The 24,304-nt window shown below is 38.5% G+C and overlaps 1 protein-coding gene across 7 annotated transcripts in view; it reads left to right on the forward strand.

The window, feature by feature from the left end:
* The window catches only part of HNRNPR (heterogeneous nuclear ribonucleoprotein R), a 34,267-nt gene extending 11,875 nt beyond the window's left edge, over positions 1–22,392 (forward strand). For 5 of the 7 annotated variants that reach the window (XM_034957972.2, XM_034957969.3, XM_055096636.1 and 2 more), the window contains 6 exons: positions 8,429–8,605; positions 10,498–10,633; positions 13,466–13,671; positions 18,475–18,624; positions 20,853–20,974; positions 21,109–22,392. In XM_034957972.2, the coding sequence (XP_034813863.1) occupies positions 8,429–8,605; positions 10,498–10,633; positions 13,466–13,671; positions 18,475–18,624; positions 20,853–20,974; positions 21,109–21,721 (1,404 nt within the window). In that variant the 3' untranslated portion in view covers positions 21,722–22,392. The remainder of the gene's footprint in view (positions 1–8,428; positions 8,606–10,497; positions 10,634–13,465; positions 13,672–18,474; positions 18,625–20,852; positions 20,975–21,108) is intronic. The other 2 variants (XM_034957979.3, XM_063594097.1) reach the window with 1 other exon arrangement.
* The last annotated feature ends 1,912 nt before the right edge of the window (positions 22,393–24,304 follow it).

Consider the following 24,304-nt stretch of genomic DNA (forward strand, 5'->3'; position numbering starts at 1 on the left):
TGTTCTATTCCTTCCTTCTCTTCTCCTCCCCTCTCCCCTCTCTCCGTTCAGAGTCTCGCTCTGTCGCCCAGGCTGGAGTGCAGTGGTGGGATCTCAGCCCACTGCAACCTCTGCCTCCCAGGTTCAAGCGATTCTCCTGCCTTAACCTCCCGAGTAGCTGGGACTACAGATGCCTGCCACCACGCCTGGCTAATTTTTCTATTTGTAGTGGAGACGGGGTTGTGCCAAGTTGGCCAGGCGGGTCATGAACTCCTGCTCATCCTTCAAATGGAGAAAACTATGTGCTGAAAAGTAACCTGTTACACCAGGGACCTTTTTTTTTTTTTAAGAAACAGTCTCACTGTCACCCAGACTGGAGTTTAGTGGTGTGATCATAGCACACTGCAGCCTCAGACTCCTCCTGGCTCAAGCAGCCCTCCTGCCTCAGCCTCCCCAGTAGCTGGGACTATGGACTCATGCCACCAAACCCAGCTATTTTGTGTTTTGCTCTTGTTGCCCAGGCTGGAGTGTAATGGTGCAATTTCGTCTCACTGCAACCTCTGCCTCCCGGGTTCAAGCGATTCTCCTACCTCAGCCTCAGTAGCTGGGATTACAGGCATCCACCGCCACACCTGGCTAATTTTGTAGTTTTGGTATTTTTAGTAGAGGAGGGGTTTCTCCATGTTGGTCAGGCTGGTCTCGAACTCCTGATGTCAGGTGATCTGCCTGCCTCGGCCTCCCAAAGTGAAGCCCAGCTATTTTTTGTTTTTGTTTTTTTTAAATTTTTTGTGGAGATGGAGTCTCCCTGTGTTGCCCAACTGGTCTCCAACTCATGGGCTGAAGTGATCTTCCCACTTTGGTCTCCCAAAGTGCTGGGATTACAGGCGTGAGTCACCATGTCTGGCCTAATAAACTCGGAGATAACCAATTCGAAACAAATAGTTGATATGTTAATTGTAAAACACATACGCATTCTCTTAGATTGCATTGTTCCTTTAGGAGAAAGATGCATTCTTCTGTATGTTAAATGTTGTTGTATACAGCAAATATGATTCCAACAAAATCCCTATATGTGATCACTAGCCTAAAACCACTCCTGTCAAGCAATCACTTTCAGCAAAGTCCTAATGGAAAGTTTCAGATTTCTCTCATAAAGTTCATGAGATTGTGCAAGTACTTGTTGACAAAGTTTTGAAAACTCAGGAAAAATAGGTTTTTAATGTGTTGCTAGTAGATATAATAAATTGGTTTTAATTGTGATTTTTGATGTTGTGAGGTTTGGATTTTGTTCTTTTATATGTTCTTTCAGTCATCATTAAACATTTTTAGGTCTTGATTGAGGAGGTTGAAGTTAGAGTCAGTGCCTGAGACTGTGCAGTATTAAAATTATGAGAGGACTATGATATCTCATTTTTGGGTAAAATCTGTAAATTAACCCATTAGATGAGCACTCATTAACAGACATTGTTGCTAAGTATTGTTCTGAGATGAGAAATATGCAAGGATGATAGGTAGTAATTTTGAAATATATTTTTTAATGTGTCTAAGCTCTCAGACCTACTCTAGTTGTAGTATTTTTGTATTCTTCAGCTAGTATTGTTAAGCTGCTTTGGGAAGCAAGTTCTGTTTTTGTTTTTGTTTTTTTGAGATGGAGTCTCACTCTGTCGCCCAGGCTGGAGTGTAATGGCACGATCTCGGCTCACTGCAACCTCCGCCTCCCAGGTTCAAGCGATCCTCCTGCCTGAGCCTCCCAAGTAGCTGGGACTGCAAGCATGCACCACCATGCTCAGCTAATTTTTGTATTTTTAGGAGAGACGGGGTTTCACCATGTTGGCCAGGCTGGTCTCAAACTCTTGACCTCATGATCCACCCGCCTCGGCCTCCCAAAGTGCTGGGATTACAGGAGTGAGCCACCTCGCCTGGCCAAGTTCTGTTTTTACTCGTTTCCATTAATGTAAGCAGTATTCATGGAGGTCATGACTGTGTATAATAAATTCTTATCTGTTTGCAGAGCCTACCACTGATGTTTTGCAGAGTAATGAAAAGAAATGGTAGATTGAGATCTCATTCTTTGGTTTATTCATGGTGGTGTCACAGAACCCCAGTGTATTTAACAGAGCCCTAAAGTATATGACTTTGTGGCACCTGAATTGTATTATGTATGAGAAACTGATATATTTACAAGATAGCAAATGTAAGTAGGAGCTAGATAATATAAGAATCCTAATAGATACCCAAAAGACTCTGTTGGCTGGGTGTGGTGGCTCATGCTTGTAATCCTAGCATTTCAGGAGGCTGAGGCAGGAGAATCATTTGAACCCAGGTGTTTGAGACCAACCTGGCTAACATAAGGAGACCCTGTCTCTATAAAAAATAAAAAATTAGCCGGGCATGGTGGCATGCGCACAGCTATGGCCCTAGCTACTTGGGAGGCTGAGGTGGAAAGATCAGTTGAGTCTGGAGGTCACTACAGTGAGCTGTTATTGTGCCACTGTATTCCAGCCTGGGTGACGGAGCAAGTACCTTGTCTCAAAAAAAGAAAAGACTGTTGAATGACTTGGTTACTTCCTTTATTACTGTTGAAGTACTTGATGGATAAATTGTAGACAGCTAAAACTTTTTCTGGGTCTTCATGGCCAGTGAGTGAAGAAAGAAATGTTACTGTGGTATTCAGTAGATTCTGTTGGTTCTGAAAAGGGAGGAGGGTTACCTGAAGATGACTGAGTGCTTACTCTGAAAGGGCTCACATGGATCCAGAATGACTCAGAGACTAAAAAGTTAATAAAAGGAAAGTATTCCTATTTCATTTTAGTTAATTAAAAATTGAGCTTAAAAACTTTAAAAGGAATAGTGCTGAATTAGTTTTTGAAAACTTGAGCCTTTTGAATTCTTTTTAGGTCCTAAGTTAAATTGATCTTGAAATGAAGATATTTCCTGTTTCTTAGATAAACCAGTGTTTTCGATTCGTGGTCTGTTTCTTCATGGACTCACGTGACTATAGTATTGGGGACTTTATTGGCCACAGATTTGTTGATGTTTCTTCTATATTTATTTATTTATAAAAACAAGATCTCACTCTTGCCCAGGCTGGAGTACAGTGGCACAGTCGTAGCTCACTGCAACCTCAAACTCCTGGGTTTAGGGGAACCTCCTGCCTTAGCTTCCCAAGTAACTGGGATTACAGGTACATGGCACCACACTGAGCCAATTTTTTAAATTTTTTATAGAGGCAGGGTCTCGCTTTGTTGCTCAGCCTGGTCTCAAACTCCTGGGCTCAAGCAATCCTCCTGCCTTGGCCTCCCCGAGAGTTGGGTTTACAAGTGTGAGTCACCATGCCCAACCCACACTAGGAAGTTGAGACTCATTGCTTAAGAAACTTGGCCGGGTGCGGTGGCTCACGCCTGTAATCCCAAAACTTTGGAAGGCTGAGGCTGGCAGATCACTTGAGGTCAGGAGTTCGAGACCAGCCTGGCCAACATGTTGAAACCCCATCTCTCCTAAAAATACAAAAATTAGTCAGGCGTGGTGGCACATGCCTGTAGTCCCAGCTACTCAGGAAGCCAACACAGGAGAATTGCTTGAATCTGGGAGGTGGAGGTTGCAGTAAGCCAAGATGGCGCCACTGCACTCCGGCCTGGGCGACAGAGCAAGACTCCATCTCAAAAACAACAACAACAACAACAACAACAACAACAACAAAACGAAACTTGCTCAAGGTAACTAAAATGTAGATTTGAATCCAGTATAACCGAAAACTCACTGTTGCTCACATTCTTACCACCTTCATAGCTATCACCCTACTATACCAAGCCACTTTTCATCTCTTTCCCAGATTGCCCTGTTCACCTGACCAGTCAGCCTATTTCTCCATACCATCCATTTTCTACCCAATCGCTGAAATGTACCTTTTAGAACATAAGTCATACCCAGTCATTTTTCTGCTCTAAACTCTCTGATGGCTTCCCAACACATCTGGGAGCAGAAATGCCTAACCATGGTTTAACTTACTCTGGCCCCATTCTCTGTTTTCCCACCACTGTCACTTTCATTCTAGCCATTGGCCTGTGTGCTATTCTTCAGATATGTTGAGTGTACTCCCATCTCACGTCTCATGGCCTTTTGTACTTGTTCCCTCAACTTGGAATGCTCTTTCTTCAGACTTCTTTTTTCTTTTCTTTTTTTTTTTTTTGAGACAGAGTCTTGCTGCGTTTCTCAGGCTGGTCTAGAACTCCTGGCTGGCCTCAAGTGATACTTCTGCCTTGGCCTCCCAAAATGCTGGGATTATAGGCATGAGACACTGCCCCCTCGCCTTCCTCAGGTTTTTACTTAATTTTCTCTTAGATCTCAGCTCAAATTTACCCCTGTAGGGAAGCCCTCCTAGTGAAAACTCAGCCCCATCATTTAGCCCCTTTTTCTGTTTTTTCCTTCTTCTTAACATTTAATACCTCTTAAAATCATATAATCACTATTTATTTATTTATTTAAGACAGAGTCTCACTCTGTTGCCTAGGCTGGAGTGCAGTGGCGTGATCTCCGCTCACTGCAACCTCCACCTTCCTGGTTCAAGTGATTCTTCTGCCTAAGCCTCCAGAGTAGCTGGGATTACAGGCTTGTGCCACCATGCCTGACTAATTTTTTGTATTTTTAGTTACAGACAGGGTTTCACCATATTGGCCAGGCTGGTCTCAAACTCCTGACTTAAAGTGATCTGCCCACCTTGGCCTCCCAGAGTGCTAGGATTGCACACATGAGCCACTGCGCATGACCCATATTGTTTACTTTTGTCTGTCTCTCTCAGTAGAATATAAACTTCATGAATGCCTAGACCTTGTCTGTGGTAGTCACTATATTTCTAGAATCTAGGAAAATATATGGCACATGAGTCCAAGGTATATCTAATTACTTGTCTCTTGAAAGATTTGTATTATACAAGTTCTGAGTAGGGTGGGAGCCATGTGTTTGTATAGGCTAGGCATTTACGTGGAGCAACTTCAAGCAGATACTTTAAAGATTAATTGGATATGGGTGGTAATGGGAGGAATTGAAAACATCTGAGATGTCTGTTTATGGAAGTAGTTCCTCAGTCACCTGGAGGTGGGGGCTAGGAGGGGAGAGAAACAAATTATATTCTTCTAAAGGTAGACGGGGGCAATCAGAGGAGCCAGTTGACAAGGCTGGGTTTTAATCATTTTGATTTTTAGAAAAAATCATTTGTTACAAACATGTCTTCATCATAGATTTCAAGGTATAAAGATGAGATTGGTATTCTGAATACTTCAGGTAAGAAAAGGTTTTGACGGTGGTAGTTGCATCACCAGTGTTAATACTTGTAGAGAAGGCAAGGATGATGAGAACTGAGGGGGAAAAATACTTTTATTTTTCTTCCTGAGACAGTTTCACTCTTGTCACCCAGGCTGGGGTGCAATGGCGCGATCTCAGCTCGCTGCAACCTCCGCCTCTCAGGTTCAAGCAATTATCCTGCCTCAGCCTCCCGAGTGGCTGGAATTACAGGCACCTGCCACCATGCCTGGCCAATTTTTGTATTTTTAGTAGAGATGGGGTTTCACCATGTTGGCCAGGCTGGTCTTGAACTCCTGACCCCAGGTATTCCACCCGTCTCAGCCTCCCAAAGTGCTGGGATTACAGGCATAAGTCACTGTGCCCGGCCTGGAAAAAGACTTGAATTTGGTTATTAGAAGTTTATTAGTGACATCTGGGTATACAGCTCGAGTTAGAGGAAGAAGCCAATTATAGAGGGTTAAAGAGAACATAGATGCTGTGTGCTTTTCTCTCAGTATGTTTTTGTTACAAAGATTGTTCTGCAGGGACATCACTTAAATCACATATAACAGTATCTTGTATCCCTAGTTGTGATGATGCCATAGATGTCTTATTTCTACTTCTCTTTGGCTTCACGGTATTAAGCATGTAGTAGATGTGTTGAAAATAACTGTGTGAGTAAAAAAAAAAAACATACGGATGGCGTGTTCAAAACAGGCTGGGCGCAGTGGCTCACACCTGTAATCCCAGTACTTTGGAGGGCCAAGAAAGGAACAGGAAGATCACTTGAGCCCAGGAGTTTGAGACCACCCTGAGCATCATAGTGAGAGCCTCTCTCTACCCCCAACCCCCACCCCCAGATATTAGCTGGGCATAGTGGCAAGAGCCTCTGGTCCCAGCTACTTGAGAGGCTGAGGTGGGAGGATTACTTGAGTCTGGGAGTGTGAGGATATAGTGAGCCATGATCATGCCACTGCGCTGCAGCCTGGGCGACAAGGTGAGACCCTGTCTCAAAAACAAACCAAACATTTATCAGTGAAAAGAAATAAATATAATACAATCTAAAGTAAGGGGTGTTTTGTTGTGTTTTGTTTTTGGATTGTTTGGAGACAGGAAGGAGCCAGGGGGAAGGGAAGGATGGTACTGAGCAAAATATGAGAGTTGAAGGAATAACGATTTGCAGTTATTTCCAGAAAATGGTAAGAAGAAATGGGCTTATTTATTGTGGCTAAGGAGTTAACCTTAGAAAGGAGGTAGATCTCTTTCTCTGAGGTGCGATAGAAGTGAAAGTAGACATTGTGAGAGGTAAGAATATGAAGAAACCAATGACTTTCTCAGGTGATACCTTAGAATGAGGTTTAGTGAATGAGGATTGGGGACCTTAAGGAGGTAGAAGAATTGCAATAACTATTGTGTGAGAATCATGCTAAGGAGTCAAAAGAATACCTCAAGTTTTACCAGATAGCAGTGAAAGTGAGTCTTGATTATTTTGGAAAGGATTATCTCTAGATAGTACATCTGTTGTAGAGCTTAACTTCAGAAACTTAATGTCCATAATAATGTCGGCATATTTTGGATTGGATTGCTATTATTACTTCTATATTTACCTATTATTCCAGCTATTTTTCAGACTGTGAAATGGTGATGTAGATGAGTTTCACTGGAAAATTTGTCATGCAAATACTAATTTTACTCATTCAGACTTTGTGGATTACAAATGTTTTAACATAAAATTTTTTGTTTTTTTTTTGAGATGGAGTCTCGCTCTGTCTCCCAGGCTGGAGTGTAGTGGCGCGATCTCGGCTCCCTGCAAGCTCCGCCTCCCGGGTTCATGCCATTCTCCTGCCCCAGCCTCTTGAGTAGCTGGGGCTACAGGCGCCGGCCACCACGCCCGGCTAATTTTTTGTATTTTTAGTAGAAACAGGGTTTCACCGTGTTAGCCAGGATGGTCTCGGTCTCCTGACTTCGTGATCCGCCCGCCTCAGCCTCCCAAAGTGCTGGGATTACAGGCGTGAGCCACCGCACCCGGCCAACATAAAACATTTTTAATGTTGCTTACATTGGAAAAACTTGAAGAAAATTGTAATCTGGTATCAAATGAGGGTTTTTGACTGTATAATTTTTAATTTATCATTGCATATTATAATTTAATCATATATAATTTTGTAATTAAAGATAGATCACAAATTCTTCAAATGGTGAAGAGGTTTTTTTTCATACCTTAAAATTTAATATTTAATATCTGGATAGAGAAAGGAATAGATTGAAGCACTGGAGTTTCTGAAAAATATTGAGATTGCTTTTTATTTATTTATTTATTTATTTATTTAGAGATGGAGTCTTGCTCTGTTGCCCAGGCTGGAGTGCAGTGGCGCGATCTCGGCTCGCTGCAAGCTCCACCTCCCGGGCTCACGCCATTCTCCTGCCTCAGCCTCCCAAGTAGCTGGGAGTACAGGCGCCTGCCACCATGCCTGGAGAATTTTTTGTATTTTTAGTGGAGACGGGGTTTCACCATGTTAGCCAGGATAGTCTCGATCTCCTGACCTCGTGATCCACCCACCTTGGCCTCCCAAAGTGCTGGGATTACAGGCGTGAGCTGCCGCGCCCGGCCGAGGTTGCTTTTTAAGTAGTAAAGATTTTAGAGTTGAGGAGATAACTTGAGGAGAGCTATGTCAATCTTTTATTCAATTATTTTATTTTTATTCATTTTAATTTTTAATTTATAAATTAATTTTTTAATTTTAAATAATAGAAATGGGGTTTTGCCATGTTGCCTAGGCTAGTTTTGAACTCCTAGACTCAAGTGATCTGCCTTCCTTGGCCTCTCAAAGTGCTAGGATTACAGGCGTGAGCCGCTGCGTCCAGCCTCCTTTATTCTGTTTTTATGAGAAAAAGTCAAGCTATAAAAATTTAAAATTTAGAGTAAATACAAATTTTACACTCTTATTAGTCAGTTTCCATTTTTCAAGAGACTTGTTCTTTGATAACCCTAAGGTCATTATAATAAAAATTAGGATTAGCTCTGCAAGTCAACTGTAAGTTTCAGATTGTTTCCATTCTTTCTTAACCATCTTCTTCTGCCCCCATCTTTAAAAAAAAAAGGCAGTAGGCTTTATGGCTCTAAAATCAAATGTTTATGTTGGATTCTAATAAGGGGGTTTTATTTCAGGTATTTGTAGGCAAAATACCAAGGGATTTATATGAGGATGAGTTGGTGCCCCTTTTTGAGAAGGCCGGACCCATTTGGGATCTACGTCTTATGATGGATCCACTGTCCGGTCAGAATAGAGGGTATGCATTTATCACCTTCTGTGGAAAGGAAGCTGCACAGGAAGCCGTGAAACTGGTATGTGATAATTATCCACTGTCTAGCAAGTCACTATTTGAGGAAATAAACTTTAATTCAAAAATGTTTGTAGTTAACATTATTTTGATTTCTTCAGTTGTTGCTTGGAATGTTTTTATACTGACCAAGTTGGTATGTGACGTTTATTTTTCTCTGACTATAAAAGTAAAAAAGAACTGAAAATACCCAAAAAGTAATGTTTTATAGAAAGTCTCCCATTGATTTAAGAAGTTATCTATTAGATTGATATCAGAAGTTTCATATGAGTATTTGGCTTATGCATTTCTGTCTTTTGGTTTTAGGCAAAAGGATGTCAATTCTTGATGTTAAACTTTAGGATTCTTAAAGTATAATGAAGACTGGAATGGGCTGTGGGGAACATAATAGTGAATGACAGTGACTTAGGATTCAATTCAGAAAATAGTTGTGAATCTGTTTTATTTTGGTTACAGCCTACTCATACGATTTATTTCATATTTTCTAAGTGTATTTTTGTTCTTTCTGTATGTTTCTTGGCCCTTGAGTCTTCTCTGTCTTTAATCTTTCTCTCCTCTCCTACTATTTATAGCCAGTCTCATATTAATTTCCTTTCTCTAGGGCCTTTAACCACTTGGTGCTCATTTCAGACCAGTAGTAGTAGCAACAAAGTTCTGCAAATCAAATGTATCTTCACTCCTGCTGTATTTAAGACACAGCTATCTCAGAATCTTAAAATAACAATGTCATTATTTTTTGGCATACCCTTGCCTGACTTCTGAGGGCCTCACTAAGTCTAGTTCTAGCCTTTGTAGAATGGTCAACTTCTTTCATCAAGGCTTTGGTTTCATTACTGGTGTCTGAATTAGTTCCACTCCTAGCTTGACCCAGATTTTAGTTTTTATTATGGATTTTTTCTTCAAACTTGTTTATTTAATATTAAGTTTTCATTTTTGGCAGCATATGGATGATTTTATTTTTAATAATCATATCTCTTAGTAAACTAATGGTTAAATAATATTAAAGTATAAGAAGCTAAAATTGGCCAGGTGTGGTGGCTCACACCTGTAATCCCAGCACTTTGGGAGGCTGAGGCAGGCAGATCACCTGAGGTCAGGAGTTCAAGATCAGCCTGGCCAAGATGGTGAAACCCTGTCTCTACTAAAAATACAAAAATTAGCTGGGCGTGGTGGCGCACGCCTGTAGTCCCAGCTACTTGGGAGGCTGAGGCAGGAGAATCACTTCAACCCAGGAGGCGGAGGTTGCAGTGAGCAAAGATCGTGCTACTGCCCTCCAGCTTGGATGACAGAGCGAGACTCCATCTTAAGAAAAAAAAAAAGGGGGCTACAATTTATCAAGAAAATCCACTATAGTGATTTAAATAAAACATTTTTCAAAATTTTATAAAATTTTGAAAGTATTGTGTTTGGTAGACAATTTAAAACTATATATTTAGAATTCTGTGACTTCTGTGGAATTTGAAATTTTTCTAATATCTTTGCATTGATTAAACATAGTTGTTACCCTTTACATATTGTTATTTTGAGTATGGCTTACCTATATGCAATTACATTTCCAAGGACCCTGAATGATCAGTCTCAGGTATTTTTTTCTGAAAAATCTGTGGAAAAACATTTTCAGATAGATAAAATTAAAATATGAAATAAGATATTTTAAACAATAAAGTGAGTCCTTTTTATATGGAAGAGTAGTGAAGGTTAACAAAACCAAACTAAAACAAGAGACTGTAACAATGAAGTTTAAAATATACATTCATATTATGGAAAGCATGAGGGAACTTGGTGAGTTGATGAAGCAGGGAGCGTTTGGCCTTAAATTGTTGAATTTTTTAGATTAAGATCAATTGTCCTGAGTTTGGGGTGGTTTTGGGGTCTCTGGTTCTTTTCTTATTGCAGTGTGACAGCTATGAAATTCGCCCTGGTAAACACCTTGGAGTGTGCATTTCTGTGGCAAACAACAGACTTTTTGTTGGATCCATTCCGAAGAATAAGACTAAAGAAAACATTTTGGAAGAATTCAGTAAAGTCACAGGTAAAACAAAAATGTATTTAGAAATTACTTTTGCGAAGTATGTTGTACTACTTACAAGTGCTCAAAAAAACTGAGGGGTTGTATGTATTAAATTAAGAATTCAGGTCTGAAGTATCTAAATTGCTTCCTTTCTGCTTTATAGTGGTTTGGGTTTAAGCAAGTTCCCTTATATCCTTCATTTCTTGGAATGTCCCCTTCACTTCTTTGTCTTAATTGAACCTTGGCTTTTGCTGGAGCTTTTGCTCTATAGCCCTCAAGTGAATGCTTTTTTCCCCCTTGACAATTAGTGTATTTTAGGACCAAGAGGATGAAAGTTTTTACTCTCTCCCTGCTGCCTTGTCTAGATCAGATTTTTTTTTTTTTTTTGAGACGGAGTTTCGCTCTTGTTGCCTAGGCTGGAGTGCAATGGTGCGATCTCGGCTCACTGCAACCTCCGCCTCCTTGGTTCAAACAATTCTCCTGCCTCAGCCTCCCGAGTAGCTGGGACTAGCATGCGCCACCACGCCTGGCTAATTTTGTATTTTTAGTAGAGATGGGGTTTCTCCATGTTGGTCAGGCTAGTCTAGAACTCCCGACCTCTGGTGATCCTCCCGCCTCAGCCTTCCAAAGTGCTGGGATTACAGGCGTGAGCCACAGTGCCTGGCTGATCAGATTTTTTAAAATATCCAATCCTAAATCCATGGAATTGATTGAGAAGTAGATTTTATATCACAGTTCTATACACATTTATATATAACTGAAACAATTTAACAAAACTGTACTTTTATTTATTATACATGATTTATTTTGATATTTCTTATTCTATTTCATTTTTTAAAATGCCAGTTGTGATCTAATACTACCTATGATTTAAAAACACTGCGTTAGACCACTGCCTCCCCTTGTAAAAACCACTGTTCCTTTACATTTTTATCATCCAGACATATCCTTTCCCTTTCGTTGAAGCTGTCATTCGTTGCTCTTGTGGTTTCAGCCTTTCATTAATCTAAAGATTGCTTCTGGCTCACTGTCTTCCTCTTCTGCCCTAAATTGGCTTCTTTCTAATACCTTTAACATCTACATTGGTGAACCATCCAGGGCTTTAGACTCCTACCTACTTCTATGTCTACCTCATCTTTAGTCCTTTACTTCAGCTCCACCATATCCAGATTACATTCTGGATCTAGTCACCAGAAATTCTATGCACTTTGAACTCTTGATTTCTAGCGTCCCACTTTGTAACCACTGCTACCACCCGCTATATTGTGTTGTCAAGTACCCCTGCTGGCACAGTTCTTTGACCTCATCACTTTATTATCTATAGCTCCTTCTGGCTTCATGATCATTTATTCATTCTTTCAGCAGGTGTTTATTAAAGTTCCTGTTAAGTGCTGGCATTGTGCTATGTGCCTGGGATACACTGATGGCTAAGAGACATATTCTCTGCTTTCATAGATCCTATATACTGAGAAAGGAGATAAGACCAAGAATATAAAAAATAAAAATTAAAGGAATATTTAGACATTGTGGTAAGACACTGAAGCAGGAAATACAGGATATTTAGCTAGAGAATAGCTACTATCCCTGTTTCCATGGTTCTGGAAGACTTTTCTGATAAGATGACGTGTCAACCAGCACCTGAAGGATGAAGAAGTTGTAGCATACAAAGAGCAAAAGGAAGTGCATTCCAAGACAGCAACACGTGCCAAGGTTCCAAGGCAAGAAAGAAGTCAGTATATTACAGTAACTGAGGAGGCCAGTATTATTAAAAGGTAGAATTAGGAGTAGAATTGTATGAAATGAAGTAGGCAGGGCTTCTGTAGGCCATGTAAGGAGTTGGGTTTTTATTGTATATATAATGAGAAGGTATTTAAAGGTTTTAAGCAGGAAATAACACCTATTTCTTGTTTATGGGATATTATTCCTAGCGCTCTGTGGATAGGGGCTTGGAGAGAAGGGGTGTGAGTGGAAGCTGATAAATTAGTTGAAGCTGTCATACTAGTACAGATACAGGATTAGACTAGGGTAATAGCAGTGGAGATAGAAAGAAGTAAATGAGTTTGGAATTGGATAGGAGAGATGAAGGAAGAAATCAAGAATGGCTAACCAATTTCTGGCTTCAGAACCAGGTGGATGGCACTGTTTATTAGATAGGAAGTCTAGGGAAGGCAGATTTTGGCCATGGTGGTTCAGTTTTGGAAAAGTTAAATTTGCAATGTCTAAGACATCAAAGAGGATACATCAGGTAAGAACGTAGGCACATCTAGAGCTTAGAGAAGTCTGGGGTAGGAAAAAAATCTAAGTATTTATGAGGGTATAGGTAACATTTAAAAGTAGGGCTAGCTGACATTATTTAGAAAGAACACATACGGAGAGATAAGGGCAAAGGACTAAGACCAGAGGAACACTAATATTTAGTGATCACTTCCATTCTTGGTAAAAATAGTAACTTTTAAGTTAGCTTCAAGGAAGATTTTTGGCCATGATTAGTTGTCAAAAGTTAGTTCTCTTGGGTTTATATTACTAATTTTGTTTTTAAGATCCTTGTTAGTGCTTTAATAAAGTCATGTTATATCAAACGCTCTAAAACATTGTAGCATGTTAAATGTCAGAATATAGTAGATTTGTTGTATATGGCTGTACCTTCAGAACCCCTAAAATTAAAAAGGAACATCAAATACTGTCCCAAACCCCATATCTAATTATGTTGATCTAATTGTCTACAAAATTAGTGACTCATGTTGAGGCTGCTTCACTTATATTTTGCTCATTGTCAAGCGGATTTAGGTCTGCCTAATCGCTAGATGTGTGGTGGATGCTTTTGGCTTATATATCTGGCTGTTGGTTTAACAGAGGGTTTGGTGGACGTTATTCTCTATCATCAACCCGATGACAAAAAGAAGAATCGGGGGTTCTGCTTCCTTGAATATGAGGATCACAAGTCAGCAGCACAAGCCAGACGCCGGCTGATGAGTGGAAAAGTAAAAGTGTGGGGAAATGTAGTTACAGTTGAATGGGCTGACCCTGTGGAAGAACCAGATCCAGAAGTCATGGCTAAGGTAAATACAGTTGCTTGGAATGGGCATAGGGTCATCATTTAAATTTTGTACTCAGAATAAAGCTCAAATATTTTGAGTTTTATGATAAATAGAAATTGTAGCTTTAGACTTCAACGGTTTGGCAAGGAGCGGCTTTAACACTAAAGTTAACAGCCTGTCTTGGTATCCAGGAATTTCCATTAACAATCCCTTTTCCTGCAGATTAAATGTGCAAAAGGAACTGAAATGAAATTCCTTCAATTAAGTATTTCCATACACACTGGGTGTTTGTTTAGTGCTGGGCACTGTGAGGGATAGAGGTTTGTTTTTTTTTTAAAAGTCCTGAGTAAAGAGAGAAGTAATGTTTTGCAGATTATAAGTTATAATCTTCATTGACTATATTATGACTTTATTACTTGGCCATGAATTATGTTTTATTTAGATTTATAGCTAATTTTTCTTTTTTTAAGCTTTTTTTGTAGTTGTTTTTATTTTTTAAAATATTTTATTTATTATTATTATTTTTTGAGACAGAGTCTTGCTGTGTCGCCCAGGCTGGAGTGCAGTGGTACGATCTCGGCTCACTGCAACCTCCACCTCCCGGGTTCAAGCGATTCTCCTTCCTCAGCCTCCCAAGTAGCTGGGACTACAGGCGCCTGCCACCATGCCCGGCTAAATTTTGTATTTTTAGTAGAGACAGCATTTCACCATATTGCAGGCTGGTCTCGAACTCCTAACCTCATGATCTACCCGCCTTGGCCTCCCAAAGTGTTGGGATTAAGGCATGAGCCACCGTGCCCCGCCTGTTGTTTTTAAATGATCAGATTCCCTTAGTGTATTGTCCCCATGAAGAAAGGCAAAAGATTGTCATGTTTGCTCTTATTTGTTAGTGGCAAAATATGCATGGCAAGTCCTGTAAAGGGCCCTCAATTCCCTCCTGATTCCTGTACTTGCGTTGCCAGGATCTTAATAGTGGTGCCTTGAGTACTGGTTCTTAAGTTTTCCTTTGGGCGACTCCTGGGACACATCAGAGTTGCATTTCTTTTTTTTTGAGATGGAGTCTTGCTTTGTCCCAGGCTGGAGTGCAGTGGCGCGATCTCCACTCACGGCAAGCTCTGCCTCCTGGGTTCACGCCATTCTCCTGCCTCAGCCTCCCAAGTAGCTGGGACTACAGGTGCCTGCCACCACGCCTGGCTAATTTTTTGTATTTTTAGTAGAGACGGGGTTTCACCACGTTAGCCAGGGTGGTGTCCATCTCCTGACCCTGTGAACCGCCCGCCTCGGCCTCCCAAAGTGCTGGGGTTACAGGTGTGAGCCACTGCGCCCGGCCTCAGAGTTGCATTTCTGCTGCTTGCAATGAGCTCTTGAGCATTTTAGTTGTCTCTTCCCTTCACAGGGAGGCAGCAACTCTGAATGGCCATGAGTTAATGGTTGGATTCTTCTTGATAAGTCAGAAGTCAAGGTTTTTATTCCAGAATTTGAGGAGGCAAACCCTCGTTCTAAGTAGTTTGGAGGAGAACTCTGGTTTATACTTGTATAAAGTCTGGGTTGGCAGTGACATCTTTGGGTTAATCAGATAAGTTCTATTGAGAATGAACCAGAGAGGCTCTCAGAAGTGCTACTCAGTATCTTTTATCTCGTATTCCTTGAGTAGATGGGTGTCTAGGAAAGGGATAGAGAATTTAAATAGCTCTGAGTTTTTATTTTGATTTTTTACTAGCTTGATTTTAATTCCTATTGTTTCTTCTCCTAATACAACTATGACTTTGGGTAAACTACTGAACATGAATGTCATCTATTTTATTGAGCCTGGATCAATCTCTAAGATCCACCACAACTTTGAATCTACCTGTAGTAACTAAGTATAGCCTGTATTGCTTTTTCTGTAAAAATATTTTAAAATAGTATTATAGATGTATTATAATAGAGGAATAAAATATTATAAAAGAGGAATAAAATCCCATGAAAACCAAAAGTATAGCTTGTAATTTGCTTACCAGCCACTTCTCACATAACCTTTAGTAACTGCTCAGATGGAAGTTCATCCTAATCTTTTTTTAGGGTTAGAAAACTTCAAGATTTCATTCTGGTAACTCCTTTTTCCTAGATCTAAAACAGGTTTCAGAATGAAAAGGAGGTCTCTATAAACTTAGGATTAAATATTATGGAGCCCTTTATTGTTTCTTTTTTTTAAAAGATGGGGTCTCATTATGTTGCCCAGGCTGGAGTGCAGTAGCTGCCCACATGTGCAATCATAGCACACTGCAGCCTTGAACTCCTGGGCTTAAGCGTCCCTCCCGCTTCAGCCTCCCGGGTAGCTTGGGACTACTGGTGCTTGCAACCCCACCCAGCTCCTTTATTGTTTCCTAATTGAAAAGAAAAGTTTATCCATTTGAGTAAAGCTTCTGTTATTCACACTATCAATTTACAATTCACTGAAGATTTTTTTTGCCAAGTTGGGTCAGTTTTACAATGTACCATAACCTAAAAGCCTAAATATATGTCTCTTAAAGGGACCCTTTTTCCTGTTGAACATTTTAAACACAATTTCAGTAAGTAATTTTCACATAGTATGTTATTGTTTCATCATAGAAAAGTCCATGTTGAATTTTTTTTAAAAAGCAACTAAACCAGTGGGAGTCTGTGTAACATAGAGGCTGGACCTTAGTATGACAAATTGAGAATAATAAGGGGATGGAGCGTTTGTGGAAAATGTTAGTTTTTTTCCTCCTTAAATTAGTATCTTCTTATTAGATAGCCCTTTATCTGAAGCAACAATTTGTTCAATAATGTTAGTTTTTTATTTGGATAGGTACTATGTTTTCTTAGTTCAAAAGTTATATAGAAAAGTATAGACAAAGAAATTTCCTTTCTACCCCTATCCCTGTGTCTACCAAATCCCCTTTGTCTCCTATAAGGCATCCAGTTTTAATAGTTGCTGGTTTCCTTTTAGTATTTCCTTCGGCAAATATGGATATACTTCCTTAATTCTTAGATGAGTGGTAGTAATGTTGGTAGCCTACCATATCCACTGATCTACCTTTTGTTTATTCACCATCCTGTTTCATCAGCTCTGAGGAAATACATCATTACTATATGTACTACTAAATAGTTAAAAAACACTGCCAACTAAACTATGGCACAGTACTTGCTTATCACATTGACTGTAAGTTGTCCTATCCTACAACTCATAGAGCTCCTCTTCATTTTTTGGGTTTTTTTTTTTTTTTTTTTTTGAGACGGAGCCTTGCTCTGTCACCCAGGCTGGAGTGCAGTGGTGTAATCTTGGCTCACTGCAGCCTCTGCCTCCCGGGTTCAAGTGATTCTCCTGCCTCAGCTTCCCGAGTAGCTGGGGTTATAGGTGCCTCCTACCACGCCCGGCTAATTTTTGTATTTTTAGTAGAGACGGGGTTTCACCATGCTGGCCAGGCTGGTCTTGAACTCCCAACCTCAGGTGATCTGCCCACCTCGGCCTCCCAAAGTGCTGGGATTACAGGCGTGAGCCACCGCGCCCAGCCCTCTTCTTCATTTTTTATGACTACATAGCAGTCTATTCTGTGGAGGTACTATAGTGTATTTAACCAGCTGGATATTGTTTCTAATCTTTTGCTCTTACAATGCTGGAAGGAATAAGCTTATGTCAGTTGATACAAGTGGAGATATATCTGTAGGATAGATTCTTAGGGGTAGAATTGTGGGCCAAAGGGTAGATATATCTGTAATTGTTAAGATACTGCCATATTCCTGTCTGTAGGAGATACACTATTTTACATTCCTACCAGCAAAATACAAGAGAATTATTTTCCTCATTCTTGACAAAATAGTGTATAATCAAACTTTTGAATTTTGCCAGCCTGATAACAAATGTCTCAGTGCCATTAATGATTAATGATTTGCTTCTCTTACTATGAATGGTTTGAACTTTAAATATATTTTAAGAGCCATATGTGTTTCTGTGTATGAACCATGTATTCAGGAATTTTGCCTATTTTTCTATTCAGTTGTTGAGGTTTTTGTTATTTTCTGGTGCTCTGATACAAAAGATTAGCTGTTTGTGATACATGTTGCAAATTTTTCATCCATATTTATTGTCTTTGCTTATAGTATTTTTTTGCCATATAGAAGTCATTTATTTTTAGTAGTTGAGTATAACATTCTTATGGCTCCTAGATTTTAAGTCATAAGGTCATCCCCACTCCAGTGTTATATAAAGGAATCATCCTTGTTCTAATACTTTCACAGTCTTCCCTCCACCCTTTTATTATTTAAATTTTCAATCTATTTGGAGTTTATCCTTGTGTATAGTGTAAGGCATGGACCAGCTTTTCTCCTTTTTTTCTAATTAACACTACCTGATTTAATGATTTAAGCATTATAGTTTGTTTATATTTGGTAGGGCCAGCCTCTAAATTTCACTCTTTTTTTTCCTGGTTATTCTTGCTTATTTATTTTTTCGTATGAACTTTTGAAAGTTACTCAGTTTTAGAGGAAAGAAACAGAAAAACTTGTTTTGAAAGGGACTTGGAAACCATGTTAAATTTGTTGATTAACTTGGTAATAATAATTATGTGTTGGTTCCTTGAAGGTTCTACTCAGTGTTAGGTGCTTTAATGACAACATAGGAGAAGGCAGGAACCAATAATTTTTGTAAATTGGTGACTGATATCAGTGTCATTTTCCTAGCAATTTCTCTTACTACCTGTAACAACACTTTTAGCACTTAATGTTTTAGAGGAGAAAAGCTATGCTATGAAGACAGGAAGAAACACTTTTCAGGTAAAATTAAGTAGCCAATGACAGTTTTGTTTATTTGTTGCTTACTAGGTAAAAGTTTTGTTTGTGAGAAACTTGGCTACTACAGTGACAGAAGAAATATTGGAAAAGTCATTTTCTGAATTTGGAAAACTCGAAAGAGTAAAGAAGTTGAAAGATTATGCATTTGTTCATTTTGAAGACAGAGGAGCAGCTGTTAAGGTAGGAATTTTGAAATTTTGGTTCTTGATATTTGAATTTTGTTTTTGAAACTTGCCAAACACAAAGTAACTTTAAAAACTGAAACAATATTGGTTGTCAGCTTTTGCTGAACTCTTTCTATTTAATCTCTGTAAAGTGGTAATAGTATGTAACAGATAAGACTCCATATTTCAAAGCCAGGTTATTACTGAGTTTGTGATCTTAGGCAAGTTATTTTTAATCTCTGTATTGTTTTGTAAGATTCGATAGCATGATGCCTTGGAGGTATTACAAGGTATAAAAATTAGCTGCTGTAAACACTGAATAGGTAATGAATGCATTATAACTACTTAGTTGACCTCAGTTTGTGTACCTATGAAGGAAACTGAGTGGTGTACATGACTCTTACAGTATACCATGTTTAATTGAGTAGATATATTTTGAGGGTATGATTAGTTTTACCTTTATTTAATCATTTTAGAGTTAAAATAGCATTCACTATGTTTTACTGATTTCAGTAATTGTTAGAGATATCACTTGTGTATAATAGTTGATTTAGTCTTTGATGATAATGAAAAGTTTGAAGAAAGTATTTTCATATGGTATCTGGAACACAAAACCTGCTTTCTATTGACAATGGTTTAGGACTATCTTTAATGGGTGAAATTTTCAGTTTCTTTTTTTTATTCATCTCTCCTTCCTTGGGGGGATGGGAGCAAGACAAAACACTACTAAAATCTTATTTATGTTATTAGGAAGATAGATCCAGAATGCTTAGTGACACAGGCATGGTTCTTTTTCTGCATGTTTGGTCGGTGGGATACTGCCATCTCTAATTTGAGCATTTTTTGGTTTTGTTTTTTGCCCAGGCTACTGCTTTTAAAACAGGCTTTATAGAATCCCTGATTGGTTTATAATTAATCGGCTTGCTCATTGATGGTAGCTAATTAATGAGGCAGTATTGTTCATAAAATTCATAACTTGTCCAAGATCACAAACTCAGTAATAATCTGGCTTTGAAGTATGGAGTCTTATCTGTTATGCTGTTATACTCTTATCCGTTCATGTCTGGCTTCTGAAATTTCACTGGTATAGAATGCAGATAACTAATAATTTTATGCTGTCTAAATATTCCTCCTGACTCGACTGGTTTCAAATAACTGGTTGTCCTGATTGAAAATATTTATAGGATGGTTTGCCAAAGAAGCCTATGAAATTATAAAATATCTAGTCCAGGAACTGGGAGTCACCAGGATGGTCAGGGCAGAGGGTAGATGTTTCATTTTTTAATTTATGCCAGGAAGCTTTTGTAAACTTGTTTAGTTGCTTTAACTGAAGCAACGCAAAGCTGAGGTGGTAAAAGGGAAAATTGCAGTCTTGAGGACTAGTTTCGTTTTTGTCTAGATACTTATAAATCACTGATAGCGCCAATAGAACATTTTTTTTATGTGTGCCCAGAGTGGGGAAAGGTATAGGGAAACAAAAAATAAAATATCATGAGGAGGTGACATTTTGTTACTGAGTACCTGAACCTTTTGATGTATGGCAGAGGTTGTTAGGTGGAACAACATGAACAAAGGGCTAGAACATGGAATGTTTGATTACTGCTTTCTACATAATTGCTTGAGTCTTCATTAGTCCAGGCCTTTTCTGGCTCTGTACTTTTAACTGTTCAAGCAAAGTACATTATGGGTTAAGCATTGTGAGGGAAACCTAGGCTTTTTTGTGTTAGTATCTTCTTGAATTTTACAGATAATCTCACTCAGTAACCTCATTTGTGCTTCAAATCCTTGAAATTGTTGTATAAGAACAGTGTAAGACCTGTATGTTGTATGCTACATGTTTATTTTAAAATTCTAATCCTGAGAAATTAATCTTTGTCTGGCTCATATTAATACTGGCATTTTTCCCCGGTATGGATTTGCTTCTTTGGTATGGCTAATCTTTTAAGGAGTTATTTGGAATTAAGGAGCAGCAATAGGTGGCAGCCCTTTTACCTTTTAAAATATAATATCAGGTGGTCGGTTTTGTTCTAAATGTAATTTATGTATAAAAAGATAAGGTCAAGGGAAACGTATTTTCTTTGTGTGTGTTTTAACTTTCTGGCTAGATTCACCTTTTGCCATTTAAAATAATTGTGAAGTAAATTGTTAAGTATATTAAATTACACAAGTATAATAGCTTACATACTATATAAAACAAAATATAGTTTTATATCATTGTAAAATAATTTTTCTAATTTTTTATAGGCTATGGATGAAATGAATGGCAAAGAAATAGAAGGGGAAGAAATTGAAATAGTCTTAGCCAAGCCACCAGACAAGAAAAGGAAAGAGCGCCAAGCTGCTAGACAGGCCTCCAGAAGCACTGCGTGAGTCTGCATTTTAGTAGATATATCTTTGGACAAGGAATAACTTGATAATGGAGATCAGATTAATAAAACAAAATCAGAGTCTTGAAGCAAACTGATTTGTTTTTTCTTTTCTCCCTTCTCTACTTTGCTAGGTATGAAGATTATTACTACCACCCTCCTCCTCGCATGCCACCTCCAATTAGAGGTCGGGGTCGTGGTGGGGGGAGAGGTGGATATGGCTACCCTCCAGATTACTATGGCTATGAAGATTACTATGATGATTACTATGGTTATGATTATCACGACTATCGTGGAGGCTATGAAGATCCCTACTACGGCTATGATGATGGCTATGCAGTAAGAGGAAGAGGAGGAGGAAGGGGAGGGCGAGGTGCTCCACCACCACCAAGGGGGAGGGGAGCACCACCTCCAAGAGGTAGAGCTGGCTATTCACAGAGGGGGGCACCTTTGGGACCACCAAGAGGCTCTAGGGGTGGCAGAGGGGGTCCTGCTCAACAGCAGAGAGGCCGTGGTTCCCGTGGATCTCGGGGCAATCGTGGGGGCAATGTAGGAGGCAAGAGAAAGGCAGATGGGTACAACCAGCCTGATTCCAAGCGTCGTCAGACCAACAACCAACAGAACTGGGGTTCCCAACCCATCGCTCAGCAGCCGCTTCAGCAAGGTGGTGACTATTCTGGTAACTATGGTTACAATAATGACAACCAGGAATTTTATCAGGATACTTATGGGCAACAGTGGAAGTAGACAAGTAAGGGCTTGAAAATGATACTGGCAAGATACGATTGGCTCTAGATCTACATTCTTCAAAAAAAAAAATTGGCTTAACTGTTTCATCTTTAAGTAGCATTTTGCTGCCATTTGTATTGGGCTGAAGAAATCTCTATTGTGTATATACTCAAGTCTTTTTATTTTTCCTCTTTTCATAAATGCTCTTGGACATTATTGGGCTTGCAGAGTTCCCTTATTCTGGGGATTACAATGCTTTTATCGTTTCAGGCTTCATTTTAGCTTCAAAACAAGCTGGGCACACTGTTAAATCATGATTTTGCAGAACCTTTGGTTTTGGAAAGTTTCATTTTTTTGGATTTGGGATAGATTACATAGGAGTATGGAGTATGCTGTAAATAAAAATACAAGCTAGTGCTTTGTCTTAGTAGTTTTAAGAAATTAAAGCAAACAAATTTAAGTTTTCTTGTATTGAAAATAACCTATGATTGTATGTTTTGCATTCCTAGAAGTAGGTTAACTGTGTTTTTAAATTGTTATAACTTCACACCTTTTTGAAATCTGCCCTACAAAATTTGTTTGGCTTAAACGTCAAAAGCCGTGACAATTTGTTCTTTGATGTGATTGTATTTCCAATTTCTTGTTCATGTAAGATTTCAATAAAACTAAAAAATCTATTCAAAACATTACCTATTTCAAATTCAATTGTGTCCTAAAACATTATTTTATTCGTAATCCTTGCAAGGAATATTGTTTTCAAAGTATAACTGCCTATGTGAGTGATCAAATTCATGCAAAATTTCTTGTCTATTCCAACATGTGTTGTGGATATTAGACTGAGGATTAGTCTAAATTCAAGTATTTATTCCAATTAGCACTTTCATTGATTGGTGTTCTCTCATAGTCTCTTCTAATTTTGAAATTTTATCTTTTATTTTAAAAAATAACAGGTTCATAGACTTTTGAGCATTCCTGCAGGCATTGGATAATTTGCATTAAAACAAATAAAATGTGGCTGGGAAAGCAGACTGCAATTTATTTTGACCCACATTCTTTATAAGGGATAATTTGTGACTGAAGACCTTATTTGCTGGATAAGTGAATGTACATACAGGGAAAATTGTTAGTACTGTGGCGTCAATTGCACTGCGGACTTTAGTTTTAGTGAAAATGATCGTGACTACCATTTCAGTTACTGGTTTAGGAATATAATTTCCTATTAATATGTAAATTTGCTTTGAGAAACATTCATGCCTTGTAAGAGAGGCTTAAAAATATCCAGTAGTAATACCTTTGACTTTCTGTTAACACCTCATTTATTTTTATTTATCTGCTATCCCTGATGCCTAAATTTTTTGTTGGCCAAGACATAACATCTATTTCCCTATTTCCTTTAGAAATTCTGATTTATTCTAATGACCTTTTTTGCTTGAGAATGAGAGGAACAAAAGAATCTAAGCTTTACGGTACAGAAAAGTCTGAATCACTTTCAAATTACTATTAAGTTTTCCCCTCCATCTTATTCTTACGTGGTTCTCAAATGTTTTTATAATGATAAAAATATCAGAAGCCATTGGGGAATAATTAAAATGGATACACCATTATTCTGTGTTTTGTTCCTGTTTGGTGTCTTTGTGATAGCAATATTAGATTTCAAAATCATAAGCCACTTAATTCCGTGTAATCTTGGCTAGATCATATTGGGTTTCATGGCTTCTTTTCATTTCAATTTAAGATTACTATTTACTGATGAAAGTCAATATATTTCATTTCTTTTTCAAAGTACACTCATTACACAGTATAGTCATTTAACAGACCTTATTGATATTTTAGTTTTTTGGAAACTGATAAAGGAATTACGGTCTGTTGTATGATAGTTTTGAGTTAACATGGGTATTTCTTTGGTAAGACAGATCCAGTTGTTTTTCTTATGCCCATGTATGCAAGTAAAGACACCAAACATTCTTTAAATGCTGCTTTTAAACTTTGAAAGTACAATTTGAAGTTGTAACTATACATCTAATTAGACTTAAGTAAAACCCTGATTTTTTTCCTGGAAAGAACAAAATCTACAAATAAAATTTGAGTTGTTTGTATTTCTTAATTAGGTGTTACAAGCTACAAAGTTGTCATAAAGAATGCTAAGAATGGGGATAGAAATGATTCTGAGAAAACAAACCCTCGCAAAAACATAAGATTAAAACTTGGGTTCCATGTCAAAATCCTTTCCTTTAATTGCAAATTGTATTTTGAATTTTAAAGTGGCCACCTCCTCCTCTGTCCTTTTCACTAATTAAAAATATATTTGCAGAGGTACCCTCTAATATTTGGTTTATAGGTTTTGTGGCTATTTTAAATTGTAAAGCATAATCCTATAAACATTAAAACTCAAGAGCTTTTCTTCTTTCATGTCTTGTAAATTAACACTGTAGCAGCATTCAGAGAAAATAGATTCAGAGCTCAACTTTTCACATAAATAAATCTAACAGTGTAATATATAAACCTGAAAAATGTCAGTTGAGGGAGGTCTTTATTCTAGATTGGCATTTTTTTTTTTTAAATTAGGTACAAATTATGAGTGTAAGGAATTTGGTTTCCTGC

The sequence above is a fragment of the Pan paniscus genome, chromosome 1 (genome assembly GCF_029289425.2).
Source record: "Pan paniscus chromosome 1, NHGRI_mPanPan1-v2.0_pri, whole genome shotgun sequence".
NCBI classification, from domain to species: Eukaryota; Metazoa; Chordata; class Mammalia; order Primates; family Hominidae; genus Pan; species Pan paniscus.